General features: G+C 39.6%; 1 protein-coding gene and 1 long non-coding RNA gene across 9 annotated transcripts in view; one reads left to right on the top strand and one right to left on the bottom strand.

Moving 5' to 3' along the window:
- Positions 1-15,686, bottom strand: part of pde10a (phosphodiesterase 10A) — a 71,615-nt gene that overhangs the window by 39,474 nt on the left and 16,455 nt on the right. Inside the window, exon 1 of one of the 8 annotated variants that reach the window (XM_042502379.2) lies at positions 6,023-6,401. The exons of 6 other annotated variants lie outside the window; for them this stretch is intronic. In XM_042502379.2, coding sequence (XP_042358313.2) covers positions 6,023-6,086 — 64 coding nt within the window. In that variant the 5' untranslated portion in view covers positions 6,087-6,401. Of the gene's footprint in view, positions 1-6,022; positions 6,402-15,686 lie in introns of those variants that run through there. One more of the 8 variants, XM_042502378.2, reaches the window with a different exon arrangement.
- LOC148187706 (uncharacterized) lies at positions 436-4,791 on the top strand. Its single transcript, XR_015778419.1, has 2 exons — positions 436-666; positions 2,953-4,791. It is a non-coding gene; the product is annotated as an uncharacterized LOC148187706 (long non-coding RNA).

Below are 15,686 nucleotides of genomic sequence, written 5' to 3'. Positions count from 1 at the left end.
ATACTGCAACACTGCCAAGAAAGCATTACTTTAATTGAAACAATAAACTCCCAAAACAGATAAAAGAAAATGTTAAGAGCTGCTAAAAACAGTAGCCAGCTTCACTCTATCTCCATCACTCATTTCTATTCTCATGAAGCAGTCAGCTATCTGTGAGACAGTGCCTCAACAGAAGTGAACGAGTGTCTTCAGCGCTCCTGTCAAACGATGTCGGGCTGCAATGTCAACAGCCAACACTGACGGTGCTGATGTTTAGTGAGCAAGATGTTACTTCTCTGCAACACATAAATGAAAAATGCACATGAGAGAAAAAGGGAAAAGACCACTTCTCTTGAAGCGCACTCCTTCTGGCAGAGAGTCAAGGGCAAGCTGCCAAGGTACTACTTTTCACTTTCCTGACATGAGGCTGAGGCAGGAAAGGGGAGGGAGGGGAGGGGAGGTGCGTGCGTCAGCAGGTCCGCCTGGGACTCCCTTGCCAGGAGGTGGGAAGAGCATGTGGTTCTTATCTTATCTCTGGGAGGGCTGGAGCACAGCGTCCAACACTGACATTCAGTGTGCGGCAAAGAGCGAACACCAAAGATGAAAACACTTTGACTCATCTCTCCACTGCTCACCTCATTTATTCATCGAGCCCGTGCTGGTGAACCAGAGTGTGTATATACGCAGGTGAACACACACACACCCCACATTCCACAGCAGCCAAGGGTGAGGTGACCAGTGCGGCTAAATCAATATTCAGCCAGTGAAAAGGTGTCAAATTAAGAAATTGCCGTTTCACCCTGGACTTTAACTGCAGTTCGATGACTTCCCGTGACACGCACCCACACGGTAAAAACAAACAACGCTGCACAAACATGCAAGCTCACACCTCACACTCGAGAGAGAGAGAGAGAGGGGGAGATTTCCATGGAAATGTAATTTGCATTATTTCCACTTCCATGGTCCAGGTCATTAGATGTAAAGGGTAGGGGCTATAAATGGCAAATGGAGATGTAGATAAGGCATGTCCTTTGATCCACAGCCTAATAGTTGGTCACAGACAAGCAGCAACACTCTTGCTGCAGACAAACGGCAGGTCAAACTTCACCTTCAACTCAAGTTACAGACTCAAAACTTTATGTGTTCCCTGAACAGCAGTCAGAGGTGGTAGATCAACACAGCCTTTGACAGATAGGGCTTTTCTATCTTCACTTTTGGCTGCTGAGAGTCAACTTTGCTCCATTGATTTACATTTAAATCATCCATTTAAATGAAGTGAGTTGTGCTGCGTTGCACCCAAGATGGACCATCTCCAGAGTTGGGCTAAATCAGTGAACACATGGCTTCCTTATCATTATTCTAACACACATTCAGTGATGATTCACAAAACATGCTTAAAATGCATCACAAAAAAAGAAACAGACAGAAAAGTGATGCATATTTTACATACAGCTAGATATAATCTGAAAAAAAAAAAAAAATCACTGCAACCGGTTTTAAGGCAGAATGTTGTCTTGCATGTTGCTCAATGCATGAGATGACATCATGAAATGTCAATATGATGACGTTTAACATTCTAGTTGTTTTTATTGTCTTGCTTGACTGACATATGCTTTAGTGTTTTCGGATCTTTGAGCCCTTAAAAATGTGTATGAATTTCAATAAGATATGTAATTGGGGAATATTCTATTTCCTTGATTAAAGAAAAAAAGTCCATTCACCAAAAGAAAATGTTGGCATGTTGTGTATCTGCAAACCACAAATACGTCACATTGGCACTTTTGATATGAATCATATCAACATATCTAAAGTGATGTAGTATTTGATTCAAGAGTTGGAGATTATGATGCATGCCAGGTCACGTAGGCAAGACTGCGGCCAAGCTGCGACCACTGAAGACCACTGTTCAAGAGCAACAAACAACAAAACTGGCTGTGATTTAGTGAGTCATTGCTGTATTACTAGCAGCTTTTTAGGCACCAGATGTGGGTGTTTTGCACCAACGAAAAGCGGCTGTTTTTTTACTGAGACATTACTGTGATTCCAAAGGGGGACTGCGCCCCCAAAATTGGGTATTTTACGCCAAAAAAATGCTGTCTTCCTAACCATAACCAAGTTGTTTTCGTGTCTAAATCTAAACACACATTAACCAAAGCCTTGTAGAAACATAAAGTTTCAGTGTATACACTACACAAGAAGATGCAAACGTATTGTGTCCGTAGTTTGCAGAAATGTACAATGCCAACATTTTTTTTGGCGATTGGGTTGAAAAAAAAGTGGCAGAGCGTTGTTTAGGTGTGCTCTAGCAGCACATCTATGCTTCTGAGACAATGCAAACAAGCTGGAGGACACGGGCTTCCGGCGTACATTCGTGCAATTCACAAAATCCAACAACAGTACAAAAAAGTTGTTGACCACAATAGTATCATCTTGATGAAAAGAAAAATCTTCTGTTGGTTCACAAGCAAAAGCACGTCATTAGTTAACCTTTTAAAACCTGGGCAAATTGGCTTTATTTCTTTCAAACAAAGGAAATGAGCAACAAAAGAAGACATGACTCTGCTCTGAATTATTTTTTTTAAAAATTACCTGAAAATTTGTATGAAAAAATATATGAATGAATAAATAAAGAAAGAAAACAAAAAGGGTTTTTGAAATTGCACCAATATACTAAAAAAGGCTACATGTAAAAGGTGTCTGAAAGCAGCACAAGAAAAATGATGTTGCTCCAGGTTTCAAAGGGTTAAAGACACACCTTTGAGTGTGTAGCCCTGTTGTATGGATATGCAACTCCCTGCTGCGCTGGCTGCGCTGGGCTTATGAGCCGAAGTGCAACCGAGTCAAGCCAAGTCAGAACATGTGTATGGAAAAGGGCTAAGTGAGCCTCAACAGTAAATCTCTTATTGCTGCTTTGGAGTTAACATTTCATCTGAACTGGTGGTTTGATGTAGCGCTGCCTCTGTTCCCCCCCAGAGCCACATCAGTGATCGGGGGTCATGTTCCCCGCTCCACATCTGGGCTGATGCTGAACTCTGCAGCCGCTCTGCAGAGAGGCCAATGGGGACCTGGTAATGAGAACCACAGATCTGTGCGTCTTCTCCAGCGCCCTGTTCCTTTATGAGTCTTGACACGCGGACAACTTGTAAAGAAATCTACACGCATGTGGCCTTTTCCCATCCCCTCAGATACCAACCCACGACAAGCTGACGAGGGGTCAACGGACGCCTTGAGGAGAATTTCATATGTTTCGCCGCTCTGACCGTGCACTGTGCCCTGGCACCGTTCCAGTCCTGCACAGATCTTGATATGAAAAATGGGTTCAAACTGCATGACAAGCTAATTTTCTTTGGCTTGAATTTCCATAGAGTTTAAATAAACACTCAGGACAAATCACAAAGAGAGACTACTTGGCATGTGCTCAGCCCAGTCTGGAATGATTTAGCTATTCAAATTTCAATCAAGCTTTAATTTTCATATAAAATCATATCAGGCACTAGATGTATGTATGTATTCAGTGACTGCGCTGAGAGGAGTCCTCACTCGCTGTGAGAGAGAAGGCATGCAGTGGGGCAGGAAATGTCCAGCGTGAGCACTTCCTGCCTGACAATGCAGCCTTCTTCACTGAGTTAAGCAATTCGTCGACAACCAATTGGGGTTGAAAATGCCTGAGAGATCGCATTAGGGCTGACCTAGACTGACCTCTGACACTGACCAGAACTATCCACAAACAATGCACACAAACACGCACATGCATATAGATTTTCCAGCAACGTGAGGCTGCAAACACCTATTTATGATCTTGCAGGGCTAACTCACAGATGACAATTACAAGAGGAACCAGAAAGTGAATGAGCCAACACGTTCGTCTTTACAAACTTTTGGACCATCCAGTAACCAGTCCTATTACAGAAAGGACAAATAGTAATAGGAGGATAAACAGCAGATGCCAGAGTACAAGAGCACAATTTCTGCACATTTGAAAATGATCTATCACAGTGGTTCCCAGCTGGTCTTGTCAACGGGTCCAGATTTTGTCCTTAGTCATAAGTTTAAGGTCCACACATGGGATAAATTACCACATACTCAATTTTATTTCACAAAATGTAAAAAACATGTCAGTTTAAAACAATATATTAAGAAGAATAAAGTGCAATTTCTTAAAACTCAGTAAATAAATAGCACTAAAGCAACCAAAAAAGTGCATATTATTCCTTCAAGATCAGTGGCATAAAAAAATGCTGCAAAGAAACAGCATGTTTACAAGCCAAATAATACCAAGAGCAGGCAATTAAATAGTAGCTGAACAGGAGAAAATGTTCCTTCAAAACAAAATGCGCCATATAATAAAAAATAATGTGTTTTTTTTTACTAACTGTATTTATTCTGCAGTCACTTGCAGTCCTTTCAGAATGGACTGTGACCCACTTTTGGACCACGACCCACCTGTTGGGAACCACTTATCTATCATGTGTCTAATGTTGTTAAATACAGCCTATACGAACATAAAAAAATGAAATATATGTGAAAAAACTTGGATAAACTATGATTAAATTATTCTCTGATCACAACCACTCACAGGGAAAAATGCAATCAGAAGGCAAAGTGTGTCAAATTAATCCCACATTTAACCCAGATTAATTGACAGCTGTACAATACAATATTACAGCATGAATGTGAGCCACGATACTCACACACAGTGGCGATTATAGCAAAAGTCATTATAGCAGTCAGTGAATGATGATCTTTTCCTCTGGTCAATCTGTTTATGAATGACTTGTTTATAGTATTAATAAACAGTATTTGAAAGTTGAATTCAGCCGTTCGAATCTACTGCTGTTTTGTAAAGTCAAAAAGCGTGGACTCTTTGTGAAACCTCAAATTCTTGTCCTTTTTTGGTCAGTGTGAGGGCGGGATACCTACATACTGTACCTCAATAATACATTCCATGACTGCAGTTTACTGCTATGTGTATATTTTGGCATCACTCTGTATCCCAGGCCCCTAAACGGCTAACTTGTTATTACAGGGTTGCCACTAAAGGTCACTTGAGGTGCCACTTAAACAGCTGGAACCACTGACAACTGAGTTATTCATGAGGCACACAGACAAGTGTGAGTTATGATCACGGAGATGACCAATTACAAAAATTCCTAAAGCACAAGCAACAGATACTGAACTGGATAAAATACCAAAATATGCAACAAGGTGTGTAAAATCATTACTGAGTGGCACAGAGATGCAAAGCAAATGCAAGTGTATTATATTAAATTACAAATGTAATCACCTTAATTTACGCCTATTTTTTTCTTATGCTGTCTCCAATTTTTCAGTATATTTTATATATTTTATATAAAACTAATTCTAAATTGCAGAGGATGCCTGTCTTTGATAATAACAAAATAAGCAAAACAATTGAAAAAATAGCCATCATAATTTTTCAAAAAAAGATATTTTTCGCTGCTATGAAATAATAAAACTGCATTTATCATTGCTATATGAATATTATTAGCTTTAATAGTGGTGCGATAAATATGAAACGTGTTTGCATACTCGTAAAAGGCTATATATATTTACTATTAGAATATTAACACTAAATTCATTTGTCTACAAATTTTATTTATTTGATTTAATTTAAAGGAATATACATTTACTTTCTATCCTTACTCCGGTGCGAGCTGTACACTTCGCTTCGCTTTTTGATGCCATGTCTTGTTGCAGCACTGCTGACTGTCCCCTCCACGACAGCTCATATCAGAGATTCATAAACCCGTTTTAGATGAAATTAAAAAAAAAAGACTATCGAGACGCTACATTTTCGAAACTGCAGTCCTGTCTAGTCCCCCTCCAGTGAAGTCCCCACCCATCTAAATCAGCTATCAATCTGTCATTCATAAAGTTGGGTAGACACATGGGCAAATAACGTCTGCCTGCAGGACCAAAATATGTCAATGTTTTCGCCACGTTACTGCAAATAAACGCTTGTTATATTTTTGCGTAAATTTCAGTTTGATTTTAGTTTCACTCTCTAGTCAAAAATACCTACTTGCACCCAGGAAACAGTCCGTTAACCTTCTGAAACAGCTTGTTGAAGACGGACCATCTTCCATGTCGGATTGTGAGCGCAAAAGGAGAGAGGAGCCACGGAGAAAAGTGCGCCTCTGCAGCTGCAACTTGGTGCGTCTCGGGCAAAAAAACAAAACTATTCCAGTACGCGTTGAGGTGATGGTTGTCCTCGATGCTTCAGGCTGTGCACGGTTTAAGGAAGAGCAAGAAGAGCAGTGTGCTGCCCCCCCTCCTCCTCCTCCTCCTCCACCACCACCAGCGCTATGACCCAGCACCGCTGGCCGAGGTGTAGCTACAGTCGGCCCGCCTCCTCGGCGTGGTGGCTCCGCTGTGGATGTGCAGCAGCAGCAGACTGGGGGAGCGGAGACGACGACGCATAGACACAGACACACACAGACACACACACGCGCGCACACACATACGTACGCACACGCGGGGAGAGAGGGAAAGACAGGAGCGCGCCAGTGTCAAGTTAGCAACAAACATCTAGCACGACTTCCGCTCTTCTTTGTAAAATAAATGCTGCTTGGTTGTATAGGGTGCCTTGCGAGCAACACTGCAATGAACGTGAGATTTTTGTCACTGATTTATTCAGGTTACACAAATATTTTTCAGGAATTTCCTTTAAACAAACACACAGTTTTGATGCCTAACCGAATTGGCTCGTATTGTTTTTTTTTTTTGTTGTTGTTAGTTTGTTTCCGTTATCCGATATGCCAGACTAACAATTCATATAGCCAGTAACTGATACTGATACATCCACGTTTTTCCCTCGCGTACTTTTAGCAGTAATCAAGTCTATCCTGTAATGGAATTAACACCAGTAGATGGAGACGATTCAATGCTTTTTAGTGTATGTAATATTAATTAATTGTGTAATATAAGAAAAATAATTGCTACCTACTTATACCTACTAAGGGTCGTTGTTTTGTACCTGTTCAATTTGTGAAAATAAAGATATATATATCCCTTTTTGATATCAGCAGAAATCAGCTGATCAGATTCCGATATTTAATTTTAAAGTCAATATCTGTCCATGCGATGATATGCCGACATTATTGTGCATTCGTAATTCCCATTAATAATGTGAAATATTACTGCAAGCATCCATAAAGACACCAAATACCATGAGAGAGCGCTTAAGAATGTGTGTCATTGATTATCAATATCTCCAAAGATTACATCCATCCATTAAGCTTTTTCTCTACAAACATGCGTTTATTTTATTTTGAAGGGAAAAGCTTCCTTGTTTCTGGTGTTTTTACGCACTTGACGCGTCTGGGGAAGCGCACTGACGCTGCTGAACTGCTGTTCCTGTTCCTGAATTTGGCTGCGTAAAAGGGGCCGAGCCATATGCCCCAGCGCTCTCCAGAGACACGCTGCTGTTTCCTGATCCACGGCTCAGTGGTCAAGGAGGAGACAGCGACAGCCTCCAGAGTTACAGCATTGTGGGACAAATTAATGGAGCGTCAACTTTCGCATACAATGACCAAAAAAAGCCATTTGGCAAGGCACTGAATCCCCCCCCCAGGTGACTAGCCTGACATTTGACCTCCCCAGCAGAGCAAAAATTAAAAAAAAAAACATGGATCAATCTGAAGGTTGGTTACCAAACCAAAGTTTATGAATGCTTGCGTCCAACAAGCACCTTCATTCAGAGCAGCTTTTTCACCTCCAGTCAGACAGAAAGAGACCTCTCTGGTGAAATGTTACAAATTTGAACCCACTTTCATTATATCTTAATAAACGCATATTTACTGTAAAGAAAACACATGTGTGCATGTGAGAGAGTGAGCGTGCAAGCAGCGACACACTGATCATATCAAGGTCCAACTCGTGTCTTATCTATCTTGAGATTTTAGATGAGGTTCCTTTTGTCTGAAGTAAATAAGATTTGTCTTTCTGCCTTTTTCTGAAGCTCTGTTGATATTTAAGCTCTGCAGAGATGTGCATTTACTAAAGGAATGTATTCAACTGATTTATTTCAGCAGGCTAACTCAGTTGGACATTTACATAAATTATAATTGTAAATATTGCCTTGAATTGGCATGATAAAATAAATCAATGTTGTCCACTCCTTCAACAAACGCTCAACTCTGCAAATTACTGCATACACTGCACATCTGCAGAGCAACTGGAATATTTAGACTAGAGTTATAATCCTATACTAATAATATCCAATCCCATAATGATAAAAAATAATCTAATTAACCTCAAATTTAGGTCAAACAGATTTTACATTCTGCACTAACTGGAGACAGTCTGGAGAAAAAACAATGGAGGCTGAATACATAGATGCATAATTACAAGAAAGCTGAACAATCACTTGGTTCAAATTACTCCACAGCATTTTTTTTCTTTTCTCATCTTTTTTGTTCTTTTCAGAATCAAGTGTTAGTCAGAGGATTTCCTGTATCACTTTGAGCTTTCTCTGACGTCTTTAAGGTCACTCTTAGTTCCTGTTAACTACATTTTCTGCCTTAAAGCTAGCCAAGGAATGTATCACTACTGATGTTTATGTTCCCACTAATAATATCCATGTAGAAAAGAGACAGATAATACATTTATAGGCCGTTTGCAAAACTGACACAGAGCAAATTTTGTGCCATAAATGGCAAAACCACACATAACATACAGCACACGTACATAAAGATGTCAGATCAGATTAAATGCTCAAAATGCCAACAAGTATCAACATGCGTGCAAATGATTTAAATGCTTTTCTCTCTTTGGGAATAGTTCAAGTGAGGATCCCACATCAAGTTACAAATGAAGTGAGCTCCCTATCTCTGAAACCTTTGTAGATGTGTGCTTGTGTTATCAGCACTCACAGAGCAACTCAACAGCTCTGAGTCGGCAACATGATACAGCATACAGTGTGCCAGACTCCCTCACGGCCGCAGCATTACATACTGATCGTATCGGGGGAAAGAGAGAGAGAGAGAGAGGTGTGGGAGCTGTGGCGGGTTGCGTCAGCATGCGCGCTATCAATCCCTGGCATTCCTACACTCTCGAGCAGCTGGTCCATTCAGAGGTCACGTATAACATAATGGATTCTCTCTGACACACTCTGTCGCTTTTCCCTCCATTTTTAGCCTGATGAGAAAAGCCCTTAAATGAGGAATGCCTCTCACAGTGGCACGTTATTTCAGATGTAGGATGCTGTATTTATTGCAACAAAGCATGTATTTGTTCATTTGAATCTAATATATTATGATGCCCAGGAATTTGGGAGGTTAATGCTACTGGAAAGCCGAATAAATTCAGACATTTAGATGAAATAAAATTTTTACCATAAAACGCATTATCAGCCCTTTATGAAAAGATATATATGCATCCTATAGACACAATTTTGATCTGAAAAATTCACATAAAATCTCACGTTTTCATGCCTTTGCACTGCAAAATATCACAAGTTAAGTTTACTTCAAAACATCTAGAAAACTGATTGCCTTAAATTGCCTAAATGCAAGTAAATATAAGTATTAGTCTTTATTTATGTTTACTTTATATGTAATTGTTAAGTTTACTTAAATAGTTTTTATATTTATATAATTTTGTGAAGATGTTGCATCTTAAAAATGCCAAGTTTAATTAATCAATCTTTCTGAGTTTTAGCAACTTTAGTAAACCAAGTTTAATGTGCTATATATTTGTGCTCTGCTGGTTGCAAACTAGTCTTAAACATGTTAAAAAAACAGAACTCACAAATGTTGACATCAGCAAAATCCTCTGTCATGATCAAGCTAACTCAGACTAACTTGGTTCACTGAAGTTGCAAAAACTTAGAAAAAACAAGGTAATTTCATTTGTCATTTCTAAGTTGGAACAACTTAATATAATGTAAATACAGCTTAATTTCAAGTAATCTTCAAATATAAAGTGAACATAAATTAAGATTTTTCAGTGCATTCAGTTTTCAGGATTATATTAGGGAAGATAAAGATGATTTTACAGTGTAATCATATTAACAGAAATTGTATTTGACTCTGATTTATGATACTAAAGAGAATAAAAGAAAGACGTAAAACTATTGTGGAATGTAACATAAAACAAAAGAATGAGAAGAAGTTCTGAGTTGGAGAAGCTCAGAGAGAGCTCTGTCGGCTCCTTCAGGGCTCACCTCTGTGCGTCCTCCCTGCACTTCAAGTAGCTTATGCACGGAAATTTAGATAGAAAACAAATGCTTTCAAACGTTCCCAGAAAAGTTCATGACTGGAAGTTTATGAGCTTATGTGAGACGGTTATGGGTGAAGAACTTATAGGGGAAATGCGGTAGATCACAAGGGATGCCACAACTCCAACTGTGACCCCTCAGTGAACCCCTCTGATCCTCGGCTCTCCGGAGCAACCGCTTTAAAGTTGGAATAATTATTACATAACAGGAAGTGACCAGCTTGACCTGTCAAATCAAACTGCTTTTTTAACTGTGTTTAAATGAGTCCACTTGGTGTTAAATATAAATTGTACTAAAGAAAAGAAAGCTGTATTACGGCCCTTGCATGCATTAAATATGTATTCCTATTGAATGTATATGACACACAGGAGTCATTTGTTAGAAAACGACACTGAAGCAACAGAATGATCCAAGCAAATCTTGAGCTGTCACATGTTTCCTGCTATTTTAAGTACACAAAGCAAGCTGTATTTTGTTAGGGACACATTGTGGGTTGCTAGGGAGCCTCCTGGCATCTCTGCTGGATGAGTAAAGGACTAGTTTATCATCTCGCTTTGAACCTTTGGCCCTGATCTTTTAACATTTTGATGAATACATTTTTAACTACTTTTATTTAAAATTGTGGAAATATTCTAATCACATTTGAACATTCAGTTGTATAGCTTCTCCAGTGAATTTAAGACAATTCAGTATGTTGCTCCTCACATTAAAGGATCAATATGTAGGATTAAGGGACATCTATTGGCAAAAAATGGAAAATAATATTCATAACGAAGTATTTCGTAAAGGGCTGCAATTAATAATTATTTTAATTACAGATTAATTTGCTAATTAAAATCTGGATAAGAGCACAACGTCACAACTTTAAATTGTTTTCTTTAACCTATAGTCCCAATCGCCAAAATCATTCAGTTTAAGTCAGGGAAAAGCAGCGTAAGTTAATCCCCACATTGAGACGTGGGAATCATTACAGGTCTATGTGTATTTACTGTTGGGGAATTTCCTTTGTAACATTGCATCATATTTTATAAACTTATATGTTCTGTATGTAAAACATAAAATTGCAATGTAACTACAGCTGTCAAATAATTGTAGTAAAATGTCCAATATATTGCTCTGAAATGTAGTCAGAGTAGTAATGTAGAATTGGGAATACTATACTCATGCACAGTAGTTAGGTGAATGTACTTTTTTACAGTCATTGCAGATTGTTCTGCATTGAGGATGATGTAAAAAAATATCTATTTACCGAAAAGATAGATCATAGGCAGACAGGTTAGACAGAGGGATTTTGTGGCTAAGTCTGTGTCACAGTATCTTTTTTATTTATTTGGAAACAGTCGGAATATATGAACTAAGCGCCAAAGACTTAAGAAAACCTCAAAATGTTGGCCAGGGCTCTCTCTGGCTTGATCTGTATCAATTTGGACAGGCAGTGCGCACTTTTTTCTCTGTCAACATTAGCCTGCCACCAAAGCCCATAACCATCTGTGAACGGATAGCACGTGTGTTACAGAGAAATTTATGGAAATCAAAAAGGTGATGATGAAAGACGCTGAAATCTCATGTGTCTTAATATGGGATGTGTCACATGCAGAAGGTTCCTACATGGCTGTTGGGTGAAAGAGCGGCTCTCTTTGCCATCGTCCTGCTGGAGGATCAACAGCTGACTGAGAAGCAAAGTTGTCGGCAGCCATGCTTAACTGTTCTCCTCTCTCGGCTGTTTTTAGCAAACATCCTCCTGATGACTACGGCCTCTGTCTCCCAATATTAGAGCTGCACATCTTCAAGACGTGTGCGCGCTTGTTCACACACAGCCTTACCCACTACCCCCACATTACAGACCTCATCCACTTAAGCACATTTCTGATTCAAGGCACTGTACACGCTTTTTGCACTCTACACACATACACAGACGCCCCAGATGTAAGTGAAACATTTACAGATCACATGCAAGCACACGCAAACATAAGCACAGTTACACACAGAGGCATACTTACATATACACACACACACACACATCACATGCAGCAGACACACACCATAGAGACTTCCAGTCCCCTCCCCCCAACTGAATAGTCTGTTCTGACAATCCACAGGACAGCCGGAGCATTGACGTCAGAGGCAGGCCCATGAAAATACAGGGTCCCTGGGGGGCTGAGGGAGTTATGCACATCTTCACAGCTTGGCTCACAACTAGTTCAACAACCAATGAGCATATTACTGCCTCTGTGTACTCTTATTTGTCGGAAAATGCAATAACGAAAATAAAAAAAGAAAAGGAGTCCCACATTTACACAAAGCCTGGCATGCACACATTTGCATGCGACTGCAATGCGGATCGTCTGAAACGTGACGTCAATGGACGTCATTGCACTGTGATCCATTAGAACAAATGTGCGATAGGTGCATAATTTAGGTTAATGGAAACACAAATCACAGCACATCATTGCCTGCCCTCTGTCGTCTTAATAATTGCCATTTTGAATAACTGCTGTCAGAATGTAGTATATTAGACCTACCCAGAGGAAAGGTCTGTTGCTCGCTCAGACGTCCTCAGAGAAAGGATGACATCTTTGTTTACCGCTCAATGTTCTGAACCCTCTTTCTATTTTTTTCTTCTAAGACATCATTAGTACATCAGGGGCATTAATCTCATTGTTCTCTCTTGCCTCCTCTCACCTTTTCTAAGATTGTCTATGGCACATTATGTAACATACATAGTTCATGTTTGTTTTTCTGTAAGCACGTACAGCACGATGTTTTTGATCCCACAGAAACAGAAAAAAAACCAACCTGTATCTACTTTGATGTTGGCCTCTATGGGTAAAAACCCCTGTAGATTATTTGCAACAATGTTAGTGATACAGTAGACAATCGTTACATTGAAGGAGTATCAGCACGTACGTTTAGGTGTGAATTTAGATATCAAAAAGCAAGAAGAAAATTACTGGGAAATAAATATAAATATAAACAGTACTACATTTTGAATGTATCACTTGTTTGAATCACTGCCATAAAATTTAAAGAGTCAAACATTTGATTTCCTGCATTCTGGTAATTTCTTTATGCACCATACCGTGTCTTTTCTGCATCTTTTTATGATGCATATGTCTTTAAGTCAGTCAAAATAAAAGCACTCTGCTACATTTATGTTTTTACTGGAGGTGGAAAATGCATATGTTTGTAATATTGACAGGAACATGTCCCTGCATCCTTCCTGAAATCTACATATATGGCTGTTTGTTTCTCACAGAAAATGGCAACCAAGAGCAAAAGGGAGAACACAAGGAAGCATGAATGCAATGGTGGGAAGGCTTTTCTCTGCATTACATGTCTCCTAAGATTATTCCTTACTCAGCTTATCTAGTTGCATTTGAATTGGTGTGATGTCACCACAGTGCATCAGAGTCTTGGCTTTCATATAGCCAGCCACTTCTGTTGAAATTGGTGACAAAATCCATCCCAAAGGTGTGTTGGACTATCAAAATCATGACTGTGATCTGTACTGCCTGTGAAAGGTGCATTAGTAATGTTACCTGGACAAACATTGTCCTAGTTTATCCATATATTCCATGTGAGTCCCTAAAAATAGTGTCAGATCTGTTCTGGGTTCTCGTTGTCTGTTAATATACAGTATATCCAAGAGTTTTAGAATCTGACTGCAGCAAAGAGACAGGAAAGAGAGTTCAGGTTAAATAGCAGAGGTTAGTCTCACTTAGGACTGGGTATCGCTTTAAAAAAAAATCAAAATACCAGTAACAATACCAGAACCCTAAGGTGATACCAATACCAACAGAGTAGGCTACTTCATTTAATAACGTTTTTTCTTCATTCGATACCCATCTGGTGAATGGAAGCATTCAGTTTTGTTAAATGCTCGAACTAGGGTATCCTTTGACTGGAGACTACTAGTACTGGGTTATTTCGGTCCATACCTTAAAAGGTATCAAGTACCAATACCCTGGCAAAGTCAAATTTGACTTAACCTCTATTTCCTGTGTCCTGCTTAGGAGTGGAACATATGTTGAGATAAACCAGGATAATTTTATATTCAAAAGAAGCTTTGATTTTTTTTTCTTGTGTCAATTAAGTTTGATCTAGATTCAAGCTCTCAATGAGATCCAGATGTACAAAACACATCAATTATTCAGGTATTTATAAGTGATGTTCCATGGCTTTTCAGCACTAAAGCAAATCCTGATGAGAAATACAACAAGATAACCCATTTTGCAATAGCTCAATTGTCCAGCTTCAGGGTAAAGTCTGCTCTATGAAGACCATGTGTCCATCTGAACTTGAAGCTGGAGCAACTTTTCAGAGGATATTTAGTTCTAAGCCCAAAGGTTGTGGCCTACTTCCACCACCACGCTTGGTCAATAGCCCTAACCTTCAAACTGCAACACTCTAGATACCTCTCTTACTGGCATCCAATGTGTTTGAATTAACTTACTTTTTCAAGAAACATTGGTTTCTGCAACAAAATTACTTGGTTAGGTTTAGCAAAAGATTATGTTGAATTAAAATGACACTGACTTTTGGTATCTCCATGGTCTGCACAGACTTTCCTGCTTTTTATATTACTACAGCTGCCATGAGCATCTTGGCGTAGATGGGTTAACATTAGAGTTTGTTAGAAGCCTGGTGCATCTCACAGACGTAAAAACGTGCCTTGTGCATTCATTTCAGAGGCCGAGGGGCGTGTGACCAAGCCATGGTATTTTGGAATAAGAATGTGTTGCTGCCACATGCACTGAGTCTGCTGTGTCTCGGGGGACTTCCACATGGTGAATGACAGGAAGTTAGAGTCCAGTGCAATGAAACCATCAAAGACCAGGAGGGTTTTTTTGTCAGCATTGTCACATCAGTGGAAGCAACATGTAGATTGCACAGCAGGGATTAAATCTTGTGTCCCCAAGGGCCCAAGGGCAAATGTCCACTTATAAAACTTGGCTCCTCAGCTGCCTGCATGTCCCTCCAGAGGAGGCGCAGCACTGGCTTGTCAACAGGAAACGAGCCGATCTGGTGAAGGTTGCCTTTTATGGACTCCCTTACAGTAAGAGCATGTTCAGAGAACCTGAGGACAATGATGGGCTTAGCTTTCACTTTGGGTGGAGCTGATAAAGAGACTGATCTTATTTGAAACACAGTCCCGTACCTTCCAGTATGCTGTATTATATCATATATGATTCAACTGTCTGCTCCACTTCCTCTTTTGACCTCTTTGATACATTTCAACGATGCTCCTGTTTGGAAATTTCTAGGCAGCATGTAAAGGAGGCAGGCTGTGGCACATCCAGCAACTACAGTATGACAAGCTTCTTGCTAAAAGCCAAGTTGTCTTACCAGCACATCAAACATGGAGCCTAAAGAGTGATGACAAATGACAAAGCTGGATATTCTCCATCTCTACCACTATCTGCCAGTGGTAGATCAGAGTTTAATAATAACAATAATAATAATTAAC

The sequence above is a fragment of the Plectropomus leopardus genome, chromosome 13 (genome assembly GCF_026936395.1).
Source record: "Plectropomus leopardus strain MGB_pleo_1.0 chromosome 13, ASM2693639v1, whole genome shotgun sequence".
NCBI lineage: Eukaryota > Metazoa > Chordata > Actinopteri > Perciformes > Serranidae > Plectropomus > Plectropomus leopardus.
This window is presented reverse-complemented; position numbering and strand designations above follow the sequence as displayed.